The sequence below is a fragment of the Pseudorca crassidens genome, chromosome 14, assembly GCF_039906515.1.
Source record: "Pseudorca crassidens isolate mPseCra1 chromosome 14, mPseCra1.hap1, whole genome shotgun sequence".
NCBI lineage: Eukaryota > Metazoa > Chordata > Mammalia > Artiodactyla > Delphinidae > Pseudorca > Pseudorca crassidens.
This window is the reverse complement of record NC_090309.1, coordinates 84,353,739-84,381,344: the sequence shown is the minus strand read 5'-3', so window position 1 is coordinate 84,381,344 and position 27,606 is coordinate 84,353,739. Positions and strand designations below refer to the sequence as shown.

Sequence of the window (27,606 nt, the reverse complement as noted above, 5' to 3'; positions counted from 1 at the left end):
TCACTTTTCTGAATGTTTTACGTAAATGGGGACTTCCCATAGACTGCTAACCTGCCGCTTGTTTCACGTCTTAAGGGACATTTTGTGAGGGTTTAATAATAGCGTATTAAAAACCGTGGGCTAACTGTATAACCAGCTGTATACCCTAGTAGTCGCTGGTGATGGCCCAAAGACAAAACAGTGGGGGTGGAATGCAGTTCTCACTTGACAAACCATTGTTTTTCATCCTTCTATATAAGCTCGCTTTACGTTTCACACTTACAGTTGAAACTCAGCCTTGCAGGACACGTGTAAAATCTGTGTGGTGGCAGGCATCCAGACGGTGTCATGTGAACCACAGGTTTACAGGGAGGAGAGACATCAAGGTCATCCCTTCATAGTACTAATTTACTGAATTTAGGATGTGGACACTAATTTCATACATTTATTGGCATTGTCCAAAATAGTTTTATTCTTTAATGGAAAAAAGCAATTAATATTCAAAGGAAAGGATCACATTAAAAAACCTGGTATGTAAGAAACAGCCTCCAAGAACATTCAAGCAGCAGTCAGAGGGAGGGAAAAACGCTTAAACAGCCCATCAGTTTTCTTCAAAATATTATTTGACAGAAACGACCCAATTCACCGGCTGTGACAATTCACAGAATTTTTCACTGTTTTCTTGAGACGCAGAAGTTCACTGTTGCAGTGTTTTCAAATGACCAATCAGTGTTACTTCTTGGTTAAAAAGGCCACTGGTAGATCCATCTGATTGGAAAGAATGTTCCTTCACTGCTGGAAAATCCGCTCCCAAGAAAAGAAAACTCGAGTCTGTGCGGCACCTCTCATAACTCATCTTTCTCCAGGTCGTCGAGCTCCACGTCACTCAGGTCAATGTCGTCCTCCACGGGAAGCTGTAAAACGGAAAGCCACCATCAGGCCCTGCAGGGTCTACACGGAACCACAGACAGGGCGACCTGGAAGTCTGGCATCTCAGTTTACAGAGCACTGAACTTCCAGAGGGGCTCTGGTCACAAGTTTCTCCCCAGTCCAGCTCCTGCTTTTAAGTTTGCCTATTATTATATAGATAGAAAACTAACAGCTATTTAACTGGTCCTTTGGAGGGGGGTGGGCAGAAGTGTACCGGAATAAATGCTGATTTCAAAGCTACAATTTTGTACTTCTCTCAAAGTTAATGAATTCTAGCTTAAATGTTCACTTTACAGGTAACAGTCAGGAAAGCAACCTCGCTGAAATTGATCTCGGTGTCTCTGTCGCGAATATCCTATGCCACGTAGCACCGTGTAATACGGAGGATGGGATGAAGGGTCTTGCGACAAAGAACACCCCGAAAGGCCCGTGAGGGTGATTCTTCAGGTTATGCTCACGGCAAGGCTTAGGTGTGATGCAAAGGTCTGGTTTACAAGTAGCAAAGATGCACAGGGATCGGGAAAGTAAGGGGCTGGACCAAAGCCCCGACAGCGAGTCCTGCTCACACACAGCTCGGCCCCGGGACTCACCTCGCCGTCCTTGCCGTCCCAGGGCTCTCTGGTGCTGATGGCAGGGAAGACCCCACCTCCCACGGGGGCTGTAGATCCACGCCCAAAAGACAGCTCCCTTAGGGGAAAGTGAGCAGAGCACGGGGTTAACGACGGACTGCTGGTGCGGATGGAGAAACAACTTTTCAAAAGTAACGATTTCCCTACTCCCTGCTATGTCCGCACAGAGGCATTTCTCACCTCCCTCCCCGGAAAAGCACTTCATGAACAGTATTATCTTTTCAATCAGGGACAACAATGTAACCAGATGACAATATAATGACATTCCTGACTAAGGCCTTGGCAGTAGGTAAAGCCAGGTACTACCAATAATTAAAACAAAATAGCAAACATATCTTGCTAAAATACAACTTAAGTGTGTAAAAACGATCAAAGTTGACCCAGAACATGGTCTAGACCAACACTAACACTTGATTAACAAAATTCCACACTGACTTTAGAAAGGCTTTTTGAAAGATGGTACCTTAAAACTGAAATCCTTTTCTCAGATTTCTAACAGGAAGCAGAACCCACAGGCCCCCTCAAAGATCTATAGGTGATGGTGGCAATTTTCACACATGTCAAGCTTTCAGACAGAAGAGTTGTACCACGAAACAGTGTGTTAGGTTTTGACTTTGGCAGGTATCGATAAACATTTCCCTGGAAGGATGTAGAGGCGATCACCAGACGGTGAGCAAGGCTGCTTTATAAAAGGCGCCCCCTTGGGCTTCCCTGGTGGCGCAGTGGCTGAGAGTCCGCCTGCTGATGCAGCGGACGCGGGTTCGTGCCCCGGTCCGGGAAGATCCCACATGCCGCGGAGCGGCTGGGCCCGTGAGCCATGGCCACTGAGCCTGCGCGTCTGGAGCCTGTGCTCTGCAACGGGAGAGGCCACAACAGTGAGAGGCCCGCGTATCGCAAAAAAAAAAAAAAAAAAAAGGCGCCTCCAGATATCCTTGGTGAAGGGTGCTTAGAATTAGGAGTTCGGGATTAACATTTACACACCACTATATATAAAACAGATAAACAACAAGGTCCTACTGTAGAGCACAGGGAACTATACGCAATACCTTGTAATAACCTATAATGGAAAAAGAAATGGAAAAATACATATATAGATAAATATATGCATAACTGAATCACTTCGCTGTACACTTGAAACTAACACATTTGTAAATTAATTATACTTCGATTAAAAAAAAAGAATATGGGTAAAAGAAAAACAAACAGGATGTCAAGTTTCCTGTATGTGTCCGACAGTAGTTACTGTGCACGGTAGGAAAACTGGGTAATTTTACCCGTCGCTTCTGGCTACTTCGCACACTTGACAACGTGTGTCAGCGGTTCTGGAATTGAGGGCAATTTTTGCCCCCAGCGGACATCCGGCAAATGTCTGAAGACATTTCTGATTGTCACAACTCAAAAATCACTGAGTGTGAGTGTGTGTGTGTGTGTGTATGTGTGTGTGTGTGTACACTGCTGGCATCCGGGGGTAGAGGCCAGGGATGCTACTAAACATCCTATAATGCACAAGACAAACAACTACCCGGCCCAGAATGTTGAGTGCGCCCACGTTGAGCAACCTTGATGTACACATGCCAGTTACATTCAGAAAACAGGATTATAAATATGTAAAAGCCCACTTTACCACCATTCCATGAACTGTGCTGTATGGGTAGGACAGAGGCATTCAGCGCAATAAGTCAGACCTGTGTCACACGCAGGCTACTACGTCCGCCAGAATGGCTCAATTTACTAGGGAAAGGCACAGGACAATCCAGGCTCTGGTTTATGTGGGAAACACAAACCCGTGTATATAATAAAAAGTCAGCAGTTCTGCTTCTTACTAGTTGTGTCCTTAATCAGGTTATTTATTAGCTCCCGACATCAGCCTCTAGGTTCCTGCTTAATAATGTCAGCGGCAAAAGCAAACAGACTAGAGGAAAGATGTCAAACCTTCAAAAAGGAACAAAACCTTGAGGGCAGAGAGTTCAATCATCATTTAAAAAATAACAAAAAAGGTTTTTTAATTGCTCAATTACACACTTGCCCTCTGGCTCCATCTTCCTTTTAGGCTAAATGCTAACAGATCTCTCTTCTAACTAAGAAAGCCTGGAGAAGCATGGCCACTGCCTTCAAACTGAATGGCCACGAACGCATATACCGGCTTGGCCAGAAAGTTCGCTTGACATCTTACAGAAAAACGTGAACGAACTTTCTGGCCAAGCCAATATATGACTCAGGCCCTTTTTCACTTCTGGGGGCGTAAAGTACAATTATATACTTGCCTTTTCTGGCTGCTACTCCAATAGAACACAACATGACTTTTTTTTTTGGCCACACCGTGCAGCTTGCAGGATCTCAGTTCCCCAACCAGGGACTGAACCCAGGCCATGGCAGTGACAGCCCGGAATCTTAACCACTAGGCCACCAGGGAACTCCCATAACATGACATTCTTAAGGAAAGATGCAGAAACCACTAATGTCACCTTGGGTTGACCACAGTGTTCAATTGCTGCCCCTACATTTATAAATTGTTAGTTTAGCTTCACTGTTACCATTAACTTCTATGGGCTGTTTGACGACCTGCGTATACGCACTGATGGTTTTTGTCCTTGGTTTTCCAATAGCCACGCAGAACGTGGCAGGTGTGTGGTTTTTCAAGTACGTACGCTGGTGCCTCTCGCCACCAAGCAGATGTATCCGCCAGCTCTCTGCCAGGCCCCACCCCGGCCAGCTGGAAGCAGTCTCCTCACTAGTGACATGCTCCGTACAAGTTCAGTCTCCTTAGAAAAGAAGACTCACATGTGGCTAGAAACAAGCATACTGCCACGTTTTGTTTCCTTCCTATTCATTACCGCAGACTTTTCTCCACTGGTAATCTGAGGTTTTCTGTTAACTCCAAGACACAAAGTTTGAGAACCAGTGACCTGTATGATCTCAAGCAAAAGTAACTGTCTCAAGTTTACAACATGCTGTTGTTCCTGGAAGCATTTACCTCCTCTGTACTTTACGTGAGTCCAGAGGCTTAGTCTCAAGGTTACTTACTACTCTCCTATACTCAGAGCTCTAAGGTTTTCTAGATTGGAATTCGCTGTTGAAAAAGGATGAAGCACACTTATGAGTAGTCTTCCTGCCAATGTCCCTGAGGGTAGGGATGCCTTTCCTAACTGAAACTGTTCCAGAGACAAGAAGTCAATCGTTCATTCATAAATATTTACAAGAGCTTATTACCAGCCAGGCTCTACAGTGGCGACTAGGGCTAAGTTTTGTGTAAAAGATTCAAACTCTGTGGAACTCACAGTTAACAGGGAAGAGGCATTAATCAAATCACCACAAATCTAAGAAAAGTATGGGTTAACATTCTGTATTTGCCTAAATGAAGACTAAGTCAGTTTTAGGATGAGTTGAACAACAGGGCAGCTTAGCGAGCTCTGTAAATTGGTTTTGAGTCTGAGAACCTACCATATTGTTTGCACGTTTTGGAGTCACTTCAGTTAGTGCACTCATTTTCAAATAACTACATTCTAAATCCAATGCCCAGGGGTGGAAACTCTTATCACCTGAAGTCAGGGGTACAAAGCAGCCTAGAGCGGGAGTGGGTGAGACGGGACTGCTTGTAGCCCATATGAGACCTTTATGAGAATGAGGACAAGCCCAATGCCAAGTGCACAGAATGGCGAGGTGGCCCGAGAGGAGGAATGTGCTAGTATCACTCACTAAGTAGAAGACTTCCATCGCACAGGAAGACGACTCCAAAGCTCTAATTTATAAACGTTAATTCTCTGAAATGTGAAATACAAAACTATTCCATTTATTGCCTAGTCTATATAAATCTAGTTTGGAACCAATTACCACAATAGAACCAAACAAAGAGACAAAACAAAAACAACTCAAAGAAGCAAGGAATTACCTGAGAAACTCATTAATGCCTTGCTCACTGAACGATCCCTTCAGAAGAGCAAATTTCATCTTGCGTGCGTTAATAGCCGCCATGGCGGGGTACCCAAACCCTCCGATCCCCAGCGCATTCTCAAGCTCAGGCTGGGCTCCGGCTTCCGTCCACAGCCACCTAGAAAAGCAGGTTGGTTTTAGGGCAAAGATCCCCTTTGAGTTAGTCAGAACCTGACTAACAATTAAAGAGCAAAAGATTACACATCTTTTGAATGAAATAGGTGAAAAAATAAATGAAAAATTCAAGATTAGTTTTTAAAATAATGTGTTCTAGATGTGCTCTGAAGTAACTACAGTTCCTCTCCTATGTTCCCTAGACCCTAACCCCAGAAGTCCCCCAAACAGACTGGTCTATCTCTAGGACTGTTTTTCCCCTCAGTCCCCAAAATACTGTCCAACAAACCTGACGAATTTTCTCTGTCACCTGAAATCCTACCAACATCGTTTGGGTTATTAAGCACATTCTTCAGCAGTGTAACAACTTCTTTTTAAAAGTTAAGGATATGCCATTATTTAATACATACAAACATGCTCAACCACGTCTCTGCCCTTGGGGCTTCCCGGGCTGTCCGGTCCCTGGTCGGGGTAACATCCTGCATGCCCCGCAGAGAGGCCACAAGAAAAAAAAGGAGAAAACGCTCAAAAAAAACCTCTTCCCTCCACTCATACAAGGGAGAAGAATAAGGAACTTGGGCACGCAGCCTTCTGCAGGCACACAGTAAACACCTGCTGGACTAACGGAGGCGGTGTGAGGCCACTGTGAGAGGGAAAGCAGGGACACGTGGTGCCTGGGACAGCAGCGGATAAGGACGACATGGAGCAAAAAGATTATTAATACAATGGAAACAGAGACAAGCTTTGTTTTAAACATTTGCCTGCGTCCGGCCCTCACTCAGAAGAGGGTACACACCTCTGCTTCTGCTTTCTTTATCTAGCCTTCGAGGCTCTGCTAGAATTGAACTCTGTCACTAATGGCGTTTTTCCCTGCTAGCCTAGAACCAACCGCCATCAGAACACGATTCCTCTAAGAAAAAGTGCGCTGGGGTACAAATAAGTGTGTTATAAATAAGAGGCCTGCATGACTTCATTTCCTCCTAGGTGGTCAGTGTTTTTATATCCTAAATAGAAAAACATGCCAAAGTGAGCCCAGGAACAGAGCCTACAGAAAACACAGAGGGAGCCGCTTTCGCGCAGCGCTGCACTCTTCTACCCGGACGACACTGAGACAGTTCGATAACTTACCCCCATATTTTCTTTTTGTATTTGTCTGCCAACTTCAGAAGAACTTCCAAGTAAGAATTTCTGCCTGCAGCTCCTGATGTAAATGGACAAAAAAATTTTAAGGTAAAAATAAAGGAATGGGTAAAATTAATCTGTCAATTAAGCGTTCTCAGAGCGAGGAACACAGCACAACGAATGGAAAGCGGCGTGCCATACCCGTGTCTAGAATATGCGGCAGCACAGCCACGACGCAGAGCTGGTACTCCTCGCACGCCTTCCTGGCGATGTCCTCGCTGAGGATCTGCGGGGCGCAGAAGACAGGGTGTTGGAAGGCCACGTGACACAAAGCCCAGAGGTAAGCTGGCGTGAGCACCGTCACTCTCGTTACGCGCAAAGCAACTCAAGAGCTAGATAAGCCTCTTCCCAAGTAACACTTCTGTGTGCGTTACAGAAACACCACGAGACGTTCTGTGAAGACTTCTGCTTTTATCCCTCAGCCATCTGTCCGCGGTGGTGCTGAGGCATTTGTATACACACACGGACGGTCAGAATACCTGCGCGTAGCCTGGCTACGACATTTAGTCGTTTGGACAGATAAAAAAGACACATTTACACGTATCATACATTCACATGAATTTGAGGCTCTCTGTGCCTGTGTCCCCATATTTAAAATGGAGATTAAAAACAGTATCTACCTCTAAGTGTTCAGAGGAGAATTAAATGAGAAAAGTCCACACAGACGCACCAGAACCGTGCTTGTCACATGGTCAGGTGCTCAATGGATGTTAGCTATTGTTTTGAGAGCAATAAATGAAAGAATGGATTCGTTCTATCTTTAAGACGCTAAGGTACACTTCTGCTCACAGTGCGATTATTTTGGCACTAAAACTTATGACAGGCAGCCATTTTCAGACAAGTTTTCCCCATCTGAAAGCACAAAAACACTCTAAAGAGAGAATTTTAAAAGAGAAGAGAAAGAGCTTACTGGAAAAGACAGCAAGCTGTTACTGCTTTAATATCCTCTATCATCAGCCCGGAAAAGCTTCCCTTACTACAAGTGATTGAAGAGGTTTAATTACCTCAAGGAGCTCAGGAGGCGGAGCGTTATCAGAAAACAAATCAAGGGCCCGGGAAACGATGTCGGATCTCGTCCGTCCCCCATCATAATCCACAGGAGACTCGCCTTTCTGAAATATCTTGATTGTAGGAAATCCCCTAATCTATTAAAAAATATCAGAGTACAAATCAAATTACCATTTCATAAGAAATAAGATCTTTATGGTTTCTAAAACTACCTTATAGGTAATTCAATGTAACAAAAATATTCCCTAGCCTGCATCGATGTGTAAGGGACAGCACACAGAGGTCTGTTAATCAGGGGGTTTTAACAGTCTCACTGCCAGGCTTAGCCGAATCTTATTCAAACCCTGGATATATACTTAACACAGTCTATGTGCTCTAGAACAAATAAACCAATTTCAAAAGCTGTACGAATAACCCGCGAAAGCTCGGGCTCACATTAAACACACAGGCAGTGCGATACTGAAAACAAAACAAACAAAACTAAAAAGCCCCCAACAGTCTTGAGTGCCAGATTCACTTGTTACAACAGTAAAACGATGTAATATCGTCATTACAAAACGGCTAGCCTCCCCCCTCCCACGTCCTAGAAAGCCCAGGAGTACTAGATGGTGTAGCAGGTGAAAACACAGGGCACCTCACAAAGGCATCAGCCTCGGAAGCACACGCACCTCGTATCGGCTGGCTAGAAGCTGGTTAACGGTGGCGTCCACAGCTGCGAGCTTCACTTTCCCTTTCGCCCGCTCTTTTACCTCTGTAGCCGCCGCAGCCCACTCTGGCTCTAGACTGTAGAAATATACCCGCGCTTTAACAGCGTATTTTAACTGCGAGCACAGATACTTCAACTGGCGCGCGCATTTCTGCCCAATCCGGTTAAATCACACTTGGGAAACACTCTGTGTGTAGCTTTACGAAAGGCATGATGGCCCCCTCACATTCACTTCCTGGTCCTTCGTCCACCACGCCCCCCAACTCTGGATGCCGGCTCCCTGTTAATCACTGAAAATATGACGAGAGGAAACACTCGGCCCTAATGCCGATGTTTAACATTCATTCAGAGCCGGAGCTTTTGGGGAGGAGATCCTGGAGGTTACCTATGACCTGGTTCAGCTCTTTCAAAGTGAGCCACGTGGACAGACTAAAAAGCACCTGACTTAAAAAAGCACCTGGTACAAAGCACTTACTTTTTGCAGTGTCCACACCAAGGAGCATAGAACTCAACCATCCAAACATCTTCACTGTCAAGAACACTCTTATCAAAGGTGTCGTCCGTCAGCTCAATCACGTCCTTCTTACTTGAACTGTCACTTCTACCCTGTCATTTGTGACATTAAGTTACAACTTGGCCAAAACGAACACTAATCCTATTCTAAATATATGTATAACAATAATCATTTCTACAACTTAAAAGTTTTGAGTTCTTCTTTCAACTGAAAACTATTTTACTCAGATTGGGGACATTCCTTAATATTATTCTTTTTACTTGGCAAACAGTATTTACTTTCAAACAATTAGCAGTACACTCAGTGTAATAAGGAACGTGTATCTGAACTCCACCCCCCCTTCTATCTTCATTAAGAGAAACCTCAGCATGGCTCAAAGAACCACCTTAATAACACCATTCTAATTCAGAACAGCGCTGGTTCATCCCAGGACATCCAGTTAGTACCTCTTCATAAAGTCCCTACCATTTAAGAAAGCTAAAAATAACATTTCATCCTTTTATCTTTTCAAGGAGTTTTCTTCAGTACTAAACCCACGAAGCAGTCAGGATCGATACAGTGCTTTCCGCTGCCTGGGCCAAAAGCCATGGGGGTAGGAAAGACAACTGTGCTCATTAAATGTCTAAGTCTGAAATAAAAGGCAAAATCATGAAATCTCTGGTGAGCTCTGAGTCTGTCTAAAGAAGCTAGTCTCACTGGCCTCCTAAGAGAGTGAAGGGCTGTGTGTACACACGCAGGCAGACCTTGGAGATACTGCGGGTTCGGTTCCAGGCCACTGCAATAAAGTGAGCATCGCAATAAAGCAACTCACATGAATGCTTTGGTTTCCTGGTGCACATAAAGGTTATGTCTACACTATACTGTAGTCTAGTAAGTGTGCACTAGCATTATATCTAAAAGACAATGACCATACAGTAATTAGAAAATACTTCAGTGCTGAAAAATGCTAACCTTTATCTGAGCCTTCAGCAAATCATAATCTTTTTGTAATAGTAACACCAAAGATCACCGATCAAGATCACCATAAATATAATGAAAAACTGAAACATTGCCAGAATCTCCAAAATGCGACACAGTGAGCAAATGCTGCTGCAAAAATGGCACCAAGAGGCTTGCTCGACACAAGGCCGCCACAGACCTTCACTCTGTAAAAAGTGCAACACGACGAGGTGTGCCTGTGTGTACCAGGAAGAATTCAATGCCTTTTCGCAAGAACATAACTACGCCACATTTCACACACAGGAATCTGTAATACCAATCCAGAGAACAGGAATCTTCTTCCCTGTCCATTTATGTAAAGATGCCCAGGGATTTCAGCCCGACTGCCACAGACACGGGCCAGGAGGTCATCCAAATTTCATCCACGTTTGCCCAAAGCTGACCTGGAGGAGAGCTGGTCTCCCTCTCTCCACTTTGGAACTACAAACGCCATGGAAGCCAGATTCCCACTCCCACGGCCTGGGGCTCTTTCTCCCACTGTAGGCCAAACTCTTGTCCTTCGGCCCTGGGCCAAGGAAGCCATCTCGGGCCGTGGTTCCCGGCCTGCGGCTGTGGCGGATGCCCTAGGACTGGCTATGGCGACAGTGATTCTGAGGGGCCACGCGAGTAGGCTGGGTGTCTGACTCCCTTTTGGAGGGAATCAACCTCCTATTACTTTTTAACCGGAAGTCCACCAATTTAAAATATTTTAAGAAGTAATTATCTTCTACGCGGAGTTTACAGTCAGGCTTAAAGATCACGCCACATTAAAAACTGACATTATACACAGCCTTACTTGCTTTCCAGAACTATATCCACCACTCCTGCCTCCAAGGCGGCCCTTTACGAGCTGGCGCAGAGCACCGAGAGCAGCGTCTACGATGGCTTCACCAGTTCTGCCACCTGCGGGAAGACAACGGGCCATCAGGTGAGCGGGGGCAGGCGGGCTGGGAGCCTACATCGGATGCTACCTGAAGACTTGAACCTTTACATACCTGTCAGCTTCATCTGATGTTCAAACAGACCTAACACCACGTGTATCTTTAAGACAGCCAGTTTCTTCCAGAATGTATTTCCTGCTAGACTTTATGCTGGGAAAAACTAAATCCTCTTCTTCAGTGTTAGGTTATTAGTGTGAGCGAGGACATTCTGTTCACCCATAAATACCATCTACTATTGAGAACAGTTCACAAATGTTTACTGAATGTATAACGCGTACACAGATGAAAAAGAAGGTTATCTAGTTCAGAGAGCAGGGGAAATTTCTAAACACAAAGTACCAAATGAGGCAAATGGAAAAACTATTTCTGAGATAATAACAAGTAGGATACGAGGGGTCCGAAGCTAAGAAACTGGAAAGCAATCCACTGTTTTCTACCTTGCTTAAAACACTTATTTTGGGCTTTTAGGTTCTGTAGCTGAACTTACTCCTAATATAGGAAGTAACAAGCCCCGTATTAAAGATAGTGACAATAGCCTTTGGAAGTTTACCAAAAACTATGTGCTCAAGAAGTTAGGGGACTATTAACTGACTCAGAAGAATATGGATAATATATGCCTTGAGACTATCTTCAGAGTTTAAAGGCAAAACTAACAAAATCTTTTTAGAAAGTTTCTTCTTTCTTCTCCTTTCTTAAAAATAGAGTTTTCTAATCAAACTGCCCAGGAAGAGATTAAAAACTTCTGAGAACGCTTCAGACTTGACATTAGAAAGAAAATACACAACAGCAGCATTCGGAGTGTGTTCAGATCATCCTGCACTGCATCCTGGCTGAGATTACCAAGTATGTCACTTCCTGAGACAGAAAGGCAAGACCTCAACATAAAAACAGCCTTCTGCTCCTTATCTACTGCAGACACCTCCACCTTCTGAACCAGTGCCCCTTCCACCACCAATCTCCACCTGGAAATATACCAAATCAAGAAAAACATTAGGGGGACTTCCCTGGTGGCACAGTGGTTAAGAATCTACCTGCCAATGCAGGGGACACGGGTTTGATCTCTGGTCCAGGAAGATCCCACATGCCATGGAGCAACTAAGCCCATGCGCCGCAACTACTGAGCCTGTGCTCTAAAGCCCACGAGCCACAACTACTGAGCCCACGTGGCACAACTACTGAAGCCCGCACGCCTAGAGTCCGTGCTCCGTAACAAGAGAAGCCACCGCAATGAGAAGCCTGTGCACCGCAACAAAGAGTAGCCCCCGCTCGCTGCAACTAGAGAAAGCCTGCGCACAGCAACGAAGACCCAACGCAGCCAAATAATTTTTTTTAAAGTGAAAATATAAAAAAAAAAAAGAGAAAAAAAAAGAAATACACTAGGGAAAAAGACAGAGAGGGTTTTCTCACTCTAGACCAAGGGTGAGCAAACTGTTCCTGCAAAAGACCAAACAGTAATTATTTTCATCTTTGCAGGCCATACTGCTGCAGCTACTCAATTCTGCTGTTTTAGTGTGAAAGTAGGCATAGACCATACGAATGAACAAGCGTGACTGTGTTTTGAAAAACTTCATTTACAAAAACAAGCAGCAGGACAAACGCTAACCCCTGCTCTAAACATTCCATTTTTACAAGTTAGCAAAATGAACAAATTATATTCCAAAGCAGAAAAGCAGGTGGTTAGTCAGAAAAATGAAACTGATCATTTTATGGAACTTTAGAGCTGGGGAGTCTAGGAGAAATGATGTGTCTAAGGCCTCATCCCCAAGTATTTTGACCCACATCTTGGTGAGGTACCAACCACACCGACACTTACCAAGTTACATGCTTTACATGTACTATTTCAGTGAAACTTCCAGTAGCCTAAAACAGGTTTTCACATCCCCATTTTACAAACAAGAAGCAGATCCAGAGAGATAAGGTATTCTGTTTAGCCAGCAGTTAAACCCAGGCCAGGCTGTCTTCAAAGCTCACGCTATGGTTTCTCTGCTCCCTTCACATTCCCTTTTCTGAGAATGTTTTCTCAATCCGCTGGATACAATGCAGGACACCAAGTACAGATAAGACAACAGTCACTTTGTTTTTATCGTGATGCTGATTCTCCCCACCTCCAACCCTGAAAACTTGTTCCTCTCACATAAAGCAAAACCTAAGATTTTAGACTCTAAGTTTAGTCACTTACATGCCCCTTGTAACAAAATCTTTTTAAAAAAAAGATCAAATGAGCCATAATTTAAACTTTAAATACATTACGCCCAATACTTTTATTGGACCCTGGGTATGGCTCAACTTAGCAATTCTGTCTTAAATATGATGCTTGTGACATCTTAAATAACAGGCGATTCTGTAAAAGAACAGGGAATCTGAGCCAAGATCCTCTGCCCACTTGCCTCAGTGACTCACAGCAGATACAACTGACCACTGTCTATAAAATGAAGAACTTGTGGGACTTCTTTATTATCAATAGTTTAAAAGACTAAATAATAGCTTTAATATTCAGATACTATACATGTTTACAAGGTATAAAGATTCATGGGCAAAATACTCCATAGTAATAGCAATAGTTTAAACTGACTTCCAAATTACAGGACTCTTCTTTTTCCACGCTGATATGCTAGACCCGCCCCACAGTGAAGGGACGAGCAATCAGAGCAAGAAAACACTTGCAGATCTTTTCAAATATTAAGTAATTAAAGAAACTTATTAAATATTAACTAACTATAAAATATTCAGTAACTAGTATTTTTTAAAAACTGTAATGAAAAAGAGGGAAGCACGAAACATCATTACTCTCCCATTGCTAAGCCCGTGGGCCTAACCTAGTATAAACAGTAATAAAAAAACTTTTACCTGTTTGACACATATTAAGTCTTTAGAGCAACCCAGAAGAGGTAGGAATTACTCTATACCATTTGACAGATAAGGAAATTCAGGCACGAAGAGGGTGAAAAACTTGCAGGTAGCAGGGCCAACAGGTTATAGAGTCCCAGGTTCCCTATTTTCTACCTACCTGCTCAAATTAAAATTCCAACCAATGGAATGAAGTAATTAGGAAAAGTCCTTACCCTGATAATCTTCTGGTTGGTTTTTATTAGATCCAAAAATCTTAATGGTAGGAAATCCCTGAACGCCATATTGACCTCCCAGGGACTGATGTTTATCTGCGTCAACTGCACCAACTTTTACAACATCCTGTGGAAACATAAAAGAAATATCTATTTTTCTTTCAACCAGAGCAGATTCCACAAGAACCCATCATCTGATGATGTAGACTCAGAGACAAGATAGTAAAGGATCCATTTGCCAACAGAATCAATGAGAACTTTAGCCTGGGAAACCATTCCTAAATGGAAAGCTGGGCAACATGCAAGTCAGCCTGTGAGGAAACTGTGCAGCTCCCAGAACTAGCACGGCTAAGCATAATCATGCCATTTAACTGGGCAACAGAATTAACAAAAGTAGACAAGATAAAAATTAGAATGTACAGTATCCCTTTGCTCCCTACATAATTTTGGCACCAGAACAAGAGTATTGGGCTTCAATATGCAAATTAACTTCCTATTGTACATTAAGTCCATTTGCTTAATTAAACTTATTTTAACATACACAGGTGAATGTGGACATCTCAGAAACTCACTTTTAATGCAGTTGCTACTTTCTTCCATTCTGGTGTTAACCTTTGGCAGTGGCCACACCTTTCAGGGGATGAAAACACAAAGAAGGCAACAGTTAAGTCCTTGATTCCCAATTCAAGAAACGTTCACCAACAGTCTACTGAGTGACATGCCCTGAGGGTGGGGACCTGCAGGGAGAAGAGCACTAAAAACCATGATCGGTGACCTGAAGGAACTCACTGTCCTGATTCTACTATGATCCTCTTTCATATCATCATAAAAAAGCTTCCAAATTACTGCTGAGTTAAAGTGTATTTAAAGAGTTTAAACAAACACTATCATTCATAACTCTCTCCCTGAGTGGAAACTTTAGTGTTTATCTGGTCAAATGTGCCTCATGTGCGGTCCCAGTTGTATGGCTTAGCAAAGTGCAGGTTCTTGGGCCCCAAGAAACCAGAGTTCCTAGAGAAGGGGTTCAGGAACCTGTATTTTAATAAGTTCTACTAGTGACTCTTAAATCTATTAAGGTTTGATAGTCCCTGATCTAGTCCAAACTTTTCATTTTATAGATGAGGCAACTGTTTTAGAGTCTAGATCTCCAGTGCCTAAATCTCAACGTTCTTTGGCTCCCACAAGCAGCTTGTAGAGGTAAAAATGCACATGTAGTCCCCATTTAGTATGGCTAACAAGTGAAAAGCACTTGATACCGCAAGGTGGTGATAAAAGAACACGAATGAGTGACAGTCACACGAACACAAGGAAAAATAATCTTAATCTTTTAGGTACCAGTACTTGCAAAGAATTATCATGAAATATAACACACATAGAAAACTGCTTTTAAACATTATATATACAGAAATCTGTTATGTTTAAATCAGTCATCAAGGTTATAGGTAGCTGTATTATTTTCATCACTGTATAATACCCATTGTATGAAGACAGCATAGCTAGTTTATCTATATAGGTGACTTTTTCCTTTTTTAAACAAAGTATATTTTCTTCTAATTAAGTCTCTAAGGAGCTAATGAGCCAATGCCACGTGCCAGCACCACGATGAGCACTCTTCATACAGGATTTCATTTAATCAGCACAACCACCCTGCAAGCAGGCTTTGTCATTTTCATTTTACAGATGATGAAACAGAGCCTGAGAAGTTAAGAAACCCTCCCAATACCACCCAGTGACAAAGCTGCCTGACAGGTTTTCCTGGCTCCAGATCCCACATTCTTAATCACTATATAACATCACCTTTCATAGGGGCTTAAGTTTAATCCAATATTTTATTTTATTTATTTATTTTTGGCTGCATTGGTCTTCATTGCTGTGCACGGGCTTTCTCCAGTTGCGGCGAGTGGGGGCTGCTCTTCGTTGTGGTGCACCGGCTTCTCACCGCGCAGCCTCTCTTGCTGCGGAGCACAGGCTCCACGCGTGCAGGCTTCAGTAGCTGTGGCGCACGGGCTTAGTTGCTCCACAGCATGTGGGATCTTCCCAGACCAGGGCTCGAACCCGTGTCACCTGTGTTGGCAAGTGGATTCTTAACCACTGCGCCACCAGGGAAGTCCAATCCAATATTTTAAAAGTCAGGATCTTTCAGCAAAATGTCCTGAAATGCTGATCCTACATACTACATATACAGTATGTTTTGCTATTTAGGTGAGCTACTTAGAAGTCCACAAGTCAAAATTTTACAGGACTTTGTGCCTCTTTAATTTCAATTTATTCTAATGAAATAAGGACTCAAATCGGAGATTGTCAGAGTATATACCCCCTTCAATTCCAATGTAAAGCAATGTAAAGACAGATCAAAATGCCACAAATATAAATATAGCAGCACACCCTGTAACTCAAGGGTTCTTCAACTGGGGTCTAAGAATCCCCAAAGGACTGGTGGATAAAAATTGAGGGGCTCTGTGAACTTTGATGGGGAAAGAAAAAATCCTGTATTTTCATTAACCTGTAATTGAAATTTAGGATTTCCTTCAGTTATAAACATTAACAACATATCATAGTTGGTTAGTACTTGTGACTGTCACAAATAAAAATCACAGCTATTTTCTTATCACCACTATAGTTGTTGCAGGTATCTTTAAACATCATTTATGTTCATCACTGTTTCAGTATTATGGTAGCTAGCTGTTAGATGTTGGTATTTACGTTCCAGTAAATAAGTAGTACATAATCATATCAAGATTTATTTTGCTATTTTAATAATGTTATTCCAACATTTTAGGTTTCCTTTGTGATCCTACAGCCTTTATTTTATACATGTGTATTTGTTGGTTTTTTGTTTTGTTTCCGTTAAAGGTTTTAACTACATAAATAATACTGCATTTTGACTGCACAGATGACCCTTGAATAACATGGGGGTTAGAAGTGCTGACCCTCTGCAGTGGAAAATCTGCATGTAACTTTACAGTCAGCCCTCTGTATCCATGGATTCAACTAACAGTGGATTGTGTAACACTGCAGTGCAAATTTGTTGGAAAAAAAAGAAAAATCCACATGTAAGTGGACTTGGTGCAGTTCACACCTGTGCTGCTCAAGGGTCAGCTGTATGAAACTGGGCACTATTAATTTCAATGGTAATTACAAGTTTGTTCCCCTCCCCCCGCCCCAGAAACAGATGTAAGGCAAGAGAAGAGCTTTTAAATCAAACCAAATTTTCTAATTACATATTTTTGGAAGCAACCCTCTTCAAGAAACAAAATGGAGTCAACCACTGGTCCTTCCCTTTCCTTTGCCCGATATTCTCTCTGCATAAAGTCAATTTCCCGGGCTTCCCTGGTGGCACAGTGGTTGAGAGTCCGCCTGCCGATGCAGGGGACACGGGTTCGTGCCCTGGTCCGGGAAGATCCCATATGCCGCGGAGCGGCTGGGCCCGTGAGCCATGGCCGCTGAGCCTGCATGTCTGGAGCCTGCGCTCCGCAACGGGAGAGGCCACAACAGTGAAAGGCCCGCGAACCGCAAAAAAAAAAAAAAAAAAAAAAAAAAATTCAATTTCCCTTCCATCTTCACCCCACTTACCTCATCATAAAGATGTATCTTCCTAAAATTATACGGGTTTTTTCCTTCCTTCTTTCTTGCAACTATTAGCTACTTCCACCATTTTTTTTGTCATTGGCTCAATCTCTGCACCCTTTAACAGACTCAATCAACAGTTTCCCTCTCCTCTACCTCTTTTATTTATTTATATTTTGCCATTATGAGATCTATTCTTATTAGTATTACATGGATGTGTCCTCTACCTCTTAATCAGTAAACTAGGTAAACGAGACGGCTGAATAAAATTACATTTTTATGTAGTATTTTTCTTAATTTTATAAAGTACCATAAATAACTGACAACTATTTTATAATACTTACCATGGAGCATAGAATTCTACAAGCCACAAACTATCACTCTGAATAACTTCTCGGTTGAAGTTTGACGGAGTTAATTCGATTACATCATCACTAGACGAATACAGACCATTAACTGCTATGAAGAGGGTACAGCTCATCAGACCTGGAGCAACAACAAAAAGCACACCATCAACATCAGGGTTCATGCTGACAGGAAATGTGGGCCACCAAAGTCCTTTTCAACTGACCAAGGCCCTTTACAGAGGACAGCCTGGGTCAGCTCTCTCCTAACCCCCTTCTCCCCAACTCCCACCCCCAGCCTGGCTGCTGCTGTAGCCCCTGGAATTTGAGTCCCCCCGGTGCAGTGCTGAACAAGGGAACAGACAGCCCACACCCTCATCTCTTGAGCTGCCTTGGGACCAGATTTAAATACTCTTCTTAGTGCTTTTCCTACACTAACACCTTCATTCTGTACAACCACACTCCATGAGGCAGTACTATTATCACCGTTTTATGGGCAAGGGCACTGGAAAATGGGGAAGTTACATCTAGCTCTGTGACCTTGGATAATCCACATGGTATTTGTTGTGTTATTCAGTTGCAGTATTAGCATGCTATCTTTATTAAAGCTTATTGATGGGAAAAATAATTATTTGCCTCCCCTACTAGACTGTGACTCTCTTAAGGGCAATGATTGTTTAAATATTTTTCTTTCTACTAACACTATCCATGGCACATCATCAGGCGCTCACAGTGTTGCAGGATGAGCTCCCAAAGAATGTTCATGTGAACAGTGTTATAAAGGAAGGACAGAGAGTCTGTATCATTAATAGCATAGTTTAGCCACACTGTGGACCAAGTGTATTTTTGTTGCTACTCTGGGAACTTACATGCAGATTATAACAATTACATAGAAAAACAAGTTCTGAATATTTAAAAAATCCAAGTTTTCTGAATTGGTAATGTCAGAATTTTACCTCCTTTAAATTTGTCTGTGTATGTATACACAGACACACAACATAAATTATATATGTTATATATGAAATTTTATAAAATATATAATTTGCTTTCTAACTGCATTGTCTAGTATCTCCAGAATAATGCTAAATAACAGAACGTTTTTTACTTTAATAGGTATATTTTCCCATTTGCTAGCTTTTGGGTTGAAACAGATAAACTTAATGATATTAAAGAAATTTCTATTACTTTCTTTTCAACATCTATGGAGATGACCATATAATTTCCTTCTTTTAATCTCTTGATGCAAAGAATTATAAGAGACTCACCTGTCTTCTAAGAAAGCATGTGTGTATATGCCATCTTAGTCACAGTTTCACATGCTTACTTTGTAAACAGAATTTGGAAGATTTCAAATGGAACTTTTTGAACAACCCAATGGTAAACTTCTTCTGGAATAAGTGTATACTGGTGTTAATTGTTCTACTGCTAAATCCTCCACCTTATACTTACAAGGCACTTTGAATTTTTAAATCACTTTCAAACGCATTGGATCCACTTGATTTTTCACAGCACTACTAACGAGAACGTGGCAATCGTCCCTATTTTGTAAATAAGGAAACAAGGGCAGATAGAGAGCAAGTGGCCCGTCTGTGGTCACACATATAACTGGGAGAGCAGCTCCCTGACTTCTACTTCCAAGCTCTACCCATTAAACCATGTTGTCTTTTTAGTGTTCAAGATAAAAATGTTCAGTATGCCATGGGCATGAATAACAATGACACTGTTTGAGAACACTGCATTTGAATGATAGACATGACTAGTATTGCAGGAACTTAACTGTGGACCTTCCTAAGGGTGATGTGAAGCCACTAAAGGGTCACCATGCAGGGGGTAGGATCAGACTTGCTTTCTATAGAGTATTCTGGCTGCAGTGTGGACAGTGGATGGAGAATTATCAGGAGAGCGGTTTCACATAAACCAGGGGAAAGACGGAATGAGCAACAGTAACAAAGGCTACTGGGAGGTGAAGTAGGAACGACTGCAAACTGTCCACTGGATATAATGACAGAGAGGTCACTGGGGTCCCGGGCAGTTGAGGTACAGTAGTGAAAGTAAGCAGCAGTCAGGCTGCACAGGGCTGGAGAGAGCAGGAGGGGACAAGCTGTGAAAATCACACAATAACTCTTTAAACAAGTTTCTTAGAAAGAGCAGGAGACAGTAAGAAAATGGGGGATAGAAGGAAGCTTTCTTTTTAAAGATGGGAGTGAGCTGAGCACAAAGTGAAGAAATATGTGGAGGGAGAGGCTAAAGTACAGGGAATAATGTAACAAAATGCCTGAATTAGGAGGCTGGGAGGGAACCCAGAGTCAGAGACGGGGGTAGCTTGCAACCGAATGACCTCGTCTTCCATCTCAAGAGGTGGGAAAGGGTGTGGATGGAGGTCAAGCCAAACAAAGCGAGGCTCCCTTGCTAACTGCTGTGCAACATGGCAGCCGCTGGCCACACGTGGCTGCCCCCAACTGAGGTGTGCTGTAGGTGTAAACAGCACACCAAATCGCAAAGACTTGGTAGGGGAAAAAAGTAAATTATCTCATTAGTATTTCTGATATTGATTTCCTCTTGAGGTGATATTTTAGATATACTGGATAAATAAATATATATTAAAATTAATCTCACCTACTTCTTTTTGTCTTTTTAAATGTGGCTACTAGAAAATATAACATTACATACAAACTTGGCACTATATTTCTATTGGTGGTGCTGCAGGGAAGATTACAGAGTTCGACATATTTAATAAAGCAAGTAAATCAAGAACCTAAGCAGAGACAGTCCTAGTTCTCAGTAAGCGTGAGAGGAAGACTGGTCTTAGGAAATCCTCTATGGAGATCTACTACGTTTAAAGACGTTTATCTTCTTTAAAAAAAAAATCCGTAGGAGTTATTAGTTTTTCAATATACTGAGCTCCTTGTGAAAGTTTCAAAAATGAGAAAAGCCAAAAAAAGAAAAACTATCAACAGTCCCACCAGAATGAACTATTAATATTTTGGTGGGTACTCTTAACTAACACATCTACACTATACAGAGGCCTAAAAATTTATATAAATGTGATCTTACTACATACATTCCCTTCTGTAACCTTTTTTCACTCAAAATAAGTTACATTTTCTACATAAGTAATTATGGATTACCCATTACCCCCCATGTAACCATTTTTAATGGCTGTATCATGTTCCTAATCCACTACTGACATAATTTGATGGTCTCCATTTTTCTCTATTAACAGGCCAATACTAAAAATTCTAATACTTCTTCCCTCCTCAAATAAATATGATTTCTTTAAGAGAAAATCTTACAAGGGGAATGGGGTATGGCTGACATTCTGATATATGTATCTGTCCAAGTACCCTCCAAAAACTGCCGTCTTAACTAAGAATAACACTCACACAGCGCTGTGTACCAGTAGCTCATCTACTCTATGTGGTGTGTATCATCACGCCCATTTTTAGCACAGGACATGGAGCAGAAAAGGTAACTTGCCTAAGGCCACATAATTAGAAACAGCACCTTGCTATGCAACCCCAAATTTTAACCAAAGGGCTGGAGCCTACAGAAGCATAACCCCAGGAGGGGCATTCTATGGCCTGTGGCAGGAGAATTACCTTCTTTCCCTCCTCATGCCAATCAGGGACAGCAATAAACAATGAACTCTCCTCCTCATGCTGTGTCAAGCAGGCCGGAGTCATCAAAGGATGAACCAGACTGTTTACCTCAGGAATGGGCCTCCTTGCTGTACAAAGATGGTCGTGCCTAATGACACTCAGTAGGACATGAACTTGAGCTTTTTTCCCCCCCTAGTAAGGGGGCTGGACTTTTCTTATCTATGAAGTGGCCTGGTTCTCACGGGAGCATTCCCTCCTCATAAATGGCTGTCAGTGGAAATGTCTTGATGAAGGTTCAAGACCTAAGTTCCTCAGAAGGCAGTAAGACCTAGCAGGGTTACAAGGAAATCAAAATGCTACTCAGAAAAGCATTAGAAGAGGTACAAATTCCAACAGCTGAAAAGTAGTCAGCAACTACCCCCACAAAACCCCTCAGCCCACTTAAGATGATAAAAAGTAGGTCAAGGCTGACCAATACCGTTCTGTTTCTAAAACTCACATGGCCATTCCACTCGCTGATAACCAGCACCGACGGGAAACCGGAACACCCAAGGGTCTAGAATCTATGTGAGCAGATGATTTTGCCATCTGTGGCCTCCCATGATTCCTCCAGGGTAGTAAAGGATGTTATAAATCCACGTCACTAACATCTCCGTCCCACACCTGCTAGCAAGAGTACGTGGTCCCAAAGCACTCGTCCAGAAACCGAGAGGGCGCCCCAAAGGCTGACTACATTTATTATAATAATGAATTAATTGTAAGAATCCTACACTCTTCCACAGCCCTGTCTGAACTCACTCGCAGGCAACTGAACAGAAACTAAGTTCTTTCCCCCTCATCTATTCTCTCTACGGTAATACGGCAAATATTTCTAATACGGCAAATATTTCGATCTTGTTTACTCTCTTTGGACATATAAATTCCTTAATCCTGAGAACAACCCTATGGAGTACTAGCCCAGAGTGGTTAAGTAACTAGCTCCCAGCCACACAGCTAGTAGATGCGGGGGTGACGGAGAGGTGGGACTCAAGCCCTGCTATCTGGATCCACAGTGTTCAGGTATCCACTGTCAGAGCACCTTGGCTGGGACCAAGGGGAGCCCAGGAAGGAACGGGATCCTCAACCACACTACTGTAGTCTCTAAAACTGACATTTACGTAAGTCCAGAAAGTCTGGGTTCAATTTGGTTGTTAGAAGTGCAACCACATTTAAAGTGCTCTTGCATCGTAAGACCCGCTTTAGGAAGGATTTATTTCAGGACCGGGTTTTGATAGTTCAGGTTTTTTACAAGTGGGAATTCCATAAAACAGGTGGTGAGGACAACTTTCAGTGTGAGAAGCCCGTGACTCTCCCGCACACACTCGAGGCCCAGAACAAGGCCCCCCTGCTAGGTGGCCCCCCAGTACCCAACCTCGGCCAGGGATCAGCCATAGCCGGTCTCTGGGCTCAAAGGCAGCTCCCGGCCTTCGCTCACACCCGGCCCGCCCAACGCCGCCCCTTCACCGGAGCCCGGCACCGGCCACTCGGCCCCACGCTCGGAGCTGTCCCAGGCGCCCTGGGTGCGAGCCCGGTCGCGGGGCTCCCGCCTCCGGCCGCGCTCGCGCACACGCTCCTCCCGGATGGGAGGAAGTCGCCCCCGCCAAGGGCGCCCTCATCTCCCCACGCGCCCCGCACTTTTCTGCCCGAGGGCCCGCGCAGGGGGCTCCGGCCAAGAGCAGCCCCAGTCCCCGGAGCTCCCCCACCGCCCCAGGGGCTTCCCCTACTGCGTCCTCCGCGTGGGCCGGGCCACCGACCCTCCCCGCCAGCGCGGGCCCGGCCAAGGCCACGCACCCGCTCGCTCCCCCGTCCGCGGCCCGCCACGGGGGTTCCCGGTCTCCCAGGCTGCCCCTCCACCCTCCCCGGACGAAGAGGCCTGCGCCTACCAAGCACCAGGCGAGCCATGCCGAGGTCCGGGGCCACCGCGTAGTCCAGCCACCGCCTCGTCCAGCCACCGCCTCCCCTCCGCCGTGCCGCGCCCCCGCCGCCTCACGTCCAGTCCTCGGCCCGCGAGGCAAACGCGGGGCGGTGCGGCAGGGGAGGGCCGGAAGACGTCACCAAGCCGTGGCCGCGGCTTATTGGTCCCGACAGACTTCTCTCATTTGCATAGCCAATGGGAGGCAGCCGGGTAGAGGTTACCGGTTTGGGTTTTGAGGGGGCGGGGCGAGCGACGGAAGGAGGGACTAGCTGGGGGCGGGGCAGGCCAGCCCCTCCATCCCGCGTGTCTCTCACGTACCTACGGTGGCTCCTGGGCTCTCCGTCCTTTTCTCTCCAGGAGTACAGTACTTGGTTTGCCTCTCTGATCCTTAGGATTCTCTTTGCCCACTTGTTTCCAACGAGACCGTTTCCAACCCTCATTCATCCCTTGTTCCCCCCCACCCCCGACCCTTATCCTCTTTGTCTCTAGGGAGGATAAGTTTCTTTGGGCCCTCAGTACATCTACGACCTTATCAAATGACATATTAGTTTTTCCTGTGCCCGAACGAGTATTCAGTCATAAAACACTTGCTAAACACATACTGTATATAACATAATTCAACAAGTATTTATTTTGTTGAATTACTTTAAAAGTTCCCACGACCAGGGCACAAGACTGCAAAGCTTTTCACAGACAGGCACTCAGTTCTCTGTAGAAACCCTGTGGGGCTTAAGCTTCAGAGCTCCTAACTTACAGGGTTTACTTCCTCACCCGAGAGGGGCCCTAGCAATGAGTTCACACGGTCATGTGTTTTGCAAAATATGCAAAAGTGAAATATTTTAAGCACAGCAGGCTAAGACTTCAATATCTTTCCACTGTGATTTCCTCTCTGACATTTAGAGCGGACTCGAGCATTTTCTTTTTGTATTACTAACGGTTTATTTCTCTGTAGTGCTTAATGCATAAAACAGCTCTGATTCTGGCCAAAGCATTTATGGGGTCTGGGAGTAATGGAGACTGGTAGGGCTTCCTGGAGGAAGCGGCACTAGAGCTGAGTCTGGAAGGAGGAGAAAGTCATTCAAGGCACAGAGAGCAAAGGGAGCAAAGGGAGTGAAGAGGGCACAGTGGGGTGAACTGGCACCATGAAAAGGAAGCTGGCAACAAAAGCCAGATGAAGGGGTGATGCTGGGGGCTGTGTGACATTAAGATCATATATAGACTGAGCGATGTAGATGCCTGAGTTTTCTTTTTTTAATAAATTATTTATTTTAGGCTGCATTGGGTCTTCATCGCTGCGCGCGGGCTTCTCATTGCAGTGGCTTCTCTTGTTGCGGAGCACGGGCTCTAGGTGCGCAGGCTTCAGTAGTTGTGGCACATGGGCTCAGTAGTTGTGGCTCGCGAGCTCTAGAGCACAGGCATAGTAGTTGTGGTACACGGGCTTAGTTGCTCCGCGGCATGTGGGATCTTCCCGAACCAGGGCTCGAACCCATGTCCCCTGCATTGGCAGGCAGATTCTTAACCACTGCACCACCAGGGAAGCCCAATTCCTGATTTTTGATTCTGTAAGATGTCTTTGGGTTTATTGATGCTACTATAAAATCTAGGCTTTGGTGTGTTGGGGTAAATTTTAGGGAAAACCTTAAAATCTCAGTGGCTTTTACCATAATGGTTTGTTTCTTGCTTTCATTAGGGAGCAGATTTCCATCTGGGTCCTCCCATCTTACAAAGAAACTGTCTTCTAAAAATGCACTTTCAGGGCTTCCCTGGTGGCGCAGTGGTTGAGAGTCCACCTGCCGATGCAGGGGACACGGTTTCGTGCCCCGGTCCGGGAGGATCCCCATGCCGCGGAGTGGTTGGGCCCGTGAGCCATGGCCGCTGAGCCTGTGCATCCGGAGCCTGCCCGCATACCGCAAAAAATAATAATAATAATAAAAATAAAATGCACTTTCAACATGGAAAATATTGCTCCCAAGGGGGCACAATTGGTTCTTGGGGCAGAAGGATGAGAAAATCTTAGATATTACAAGGGCCACAGTACATAAACAGATAAACAGTATATCTATGTGTTTCAAACTTCATAGGAGAGAAGAAATTAGGAGAAGAGACATCTAAAAGTCTCCTTAGGGGGGTGATAATGCAAAACAAAGTGCAGAAACACTGTTCTAGAACAGGGCTGCCCAACAGAAATATAATGTGAGAAACGACCACACACAGAATTTAAAAAATTTCTAGTAACCACATTGAAAAAGTAAAAACAAAGAGATTAATTTTAATAATATAATTTAACCCCAAATACCCCAAACATTATCATTTCAACATGTAATCATACAAAAATGATTAATGAGCTATTTACATTCTTTTTTTCATACTAAGTCTTTGAAACTCAGTGTATATTTTACGCTTACACCACATCTAATGTTAGATGGGCCATATTTCAAGTGATTGACAGCCACATGCAACTATTGGACAGCACAGTTCTAGAACCTCCTTGGAGTCCTTGATTGGCTCCTCTGCATCCAACTGACCAAAGAGCAAAGAGAGAACGAGGAGGATTGCACAGGTACTTTTGGCCAGGCCTGGTAGCATCCTTCCACTCACATTCCATTGGCTGGAAGCCAGCCATGTGACCCCAAAGTAACTACAAAGGAGTATGGGAAATAGTCTTCTGTGTCCGAGAAGGTGGACTGGTTAGGATCAAGACAATCTCCGTGGTAGTCTACCCTCTGACCTCCGTGTATCCACTTTACTCTTCCTCCACACGTGAAACATGCTTAGTCCCTCCCCAAGGAGGAGGAGCGTCCATCACTGCACCCAGCTCAGAGTCCTGGGTGTCTGGGTGAGGTGTTGATCCCCTGTGTCAGGATGTGAGTCCTCATGGTGTAGAGCTCATGGACTAAAAAGAAGAGGATCCTCCCCACCCTGAAACTCCCAATGAATGTTGTTGGGACAGGACAGGATAATCGTAATAAATGTTCCCTTTCAGAAAGGAGAATAGGAGACACACAGAAGTCCCTGGTTCAGGGCAATTCTGAAATCCTAATGGGTGGACACTGTAAGGCTCCCACACTGGAGAAAGGTGGTTCCTCGATTAGGTTCCAGTTCTGCTCTCTGGGAGGAACTCTGGCCCCCTCCATCCTCAGAGGCTTCCCCTGGTGATTAGTCTTCTACTCACATCTGAAGGGGGAGGTAGGAAGCCTGATCTCCTAGGGGGCTGCCCAGCCTTCAAAGCCTGCTTCTTGCCTGTGGAAGATTCGGAGTCCAAGGACTCTTTTGTTTGTGTTTGTGCCTTTTGTTTTGCTTTAAGTAAACTTTTTATTAAAATATAACCTTGTGGGCTTCCCTGGTGGTGCAGTGGTTGAGAGTCCGCCTACTGATGCAGGGGACACGGGTTCGTGCCCCGGTCCGGGAAGATCCCACATGCCGCGGAGCAGCTGGGCCCGGGAGCCATGGTCACTGAGCCTGCGCATCTGGAGGCTGTGCTCTGCAACGGGAGAGGCCACAACAGTGGGAGGCCCGCATACCACAAACACACACACACACACACACACACACACACACACAAACACACACACACACACACACACATATATATATAAAACCTTGTTATGGACTGAATTGTGTCTTCCCCAAATCCATGATGTCAAAGCCTTAATCTCCAAATGACTAAATTTGGAGATAGGGTCTTTAGAGAGGTAATACAGGTTAAGTGAGGTCATAGGGGCAGGGCTCTAACCCGATAGGACTGACCTTCTCATAAGAAGAGGAAGAGATACCAGAGATGCATACAAGGCCAAGTGAGGACACAGTGAGAAGGCGGCCATCTACAAGCCAAGGAGAGAGGCCTCAGGAGAAAGCAACCCTGCCAGCACCTTGATCTTGGACTTCCAGTGTCCAGAACTGTGAGACAAAAAACATCTGTTGTTTAAGCCTCCCAGTCTGTGTTACTCTGAGCAGGCTCATACAAACATACGCTAAAAAAGAGCACAAATCTTTAAAGGTAAGAGTTCCTTGACATTTTTGTAAAGCAAACATCCCATGTAATCAGCACCCCAGAAAAACCCCTAACACCCCCTTCAAAAGGTAACTAATACCATGAATTATCATCATAGATTAGTTTTGTCTGTTTTGGCACTTTGTTTTTGTTTTTTGTTTTTTTTTGTGGTACGCGG

The 27,606-nt window shown here is 44.2% G+C and overlaps 1 protein-coding gene across 1 annotated transcript; it reads right to left on the bottom strand.

Moving 5' to 3' along the window:
* Positions 1-423: 423 nt before the first annotated feature.
* Positions 424-23,555, bottom strand: PDIA6 (protein disulfide isomerase family A member 6). The gene is made up of 13 exons (XM_067703689.1): positions 23,406-23,555; positions 17,885-18,026; positions 14,546-14,603; positions 13,974-14,100; positions 10,767-10,873; positions 8,954-9,084; positions 8,441-8,555; positions 7,769-7,909; positions 6,906-6,990; positions 6,711-6,783; positions 5,428-5,586; positions 1,500-1,596; positions 424-893 (listed from the first exon to the last, which is right to left on the bottom strand). The coding sequence occupies exons 1-13, from the start codon at positions 23,422-23,424 to the stop codon at positions 825-827; spliced, it is 1,323 nt and encodes a 440-aa protein (XP_067559790.1). The 5' UTR covers positions 23,425-23,555; the 3' UTR covers positions 424-824.
* Positions 23,556-27,606: the final 4,051 nt, after the last annotated feature.

Coding starts and splice junctions, on each gene's coding strand:
- PDIA6 (XM_067703689.1), bottom strand. Junction 7,910..8,440: donor TTCTAGCCAGCCGATACGAG/GTGCGTGTGCTT, acceptor ATTTTTTAATAG/ATTAGGGGATTTCCTACAAT. Junction 6,784..6,905: donor GCCGCATATTCTAGACACGG/GTATGGCACGCC, acceptor CATTTACATCAG/GAGCTGCAGGCAGAAATTCT.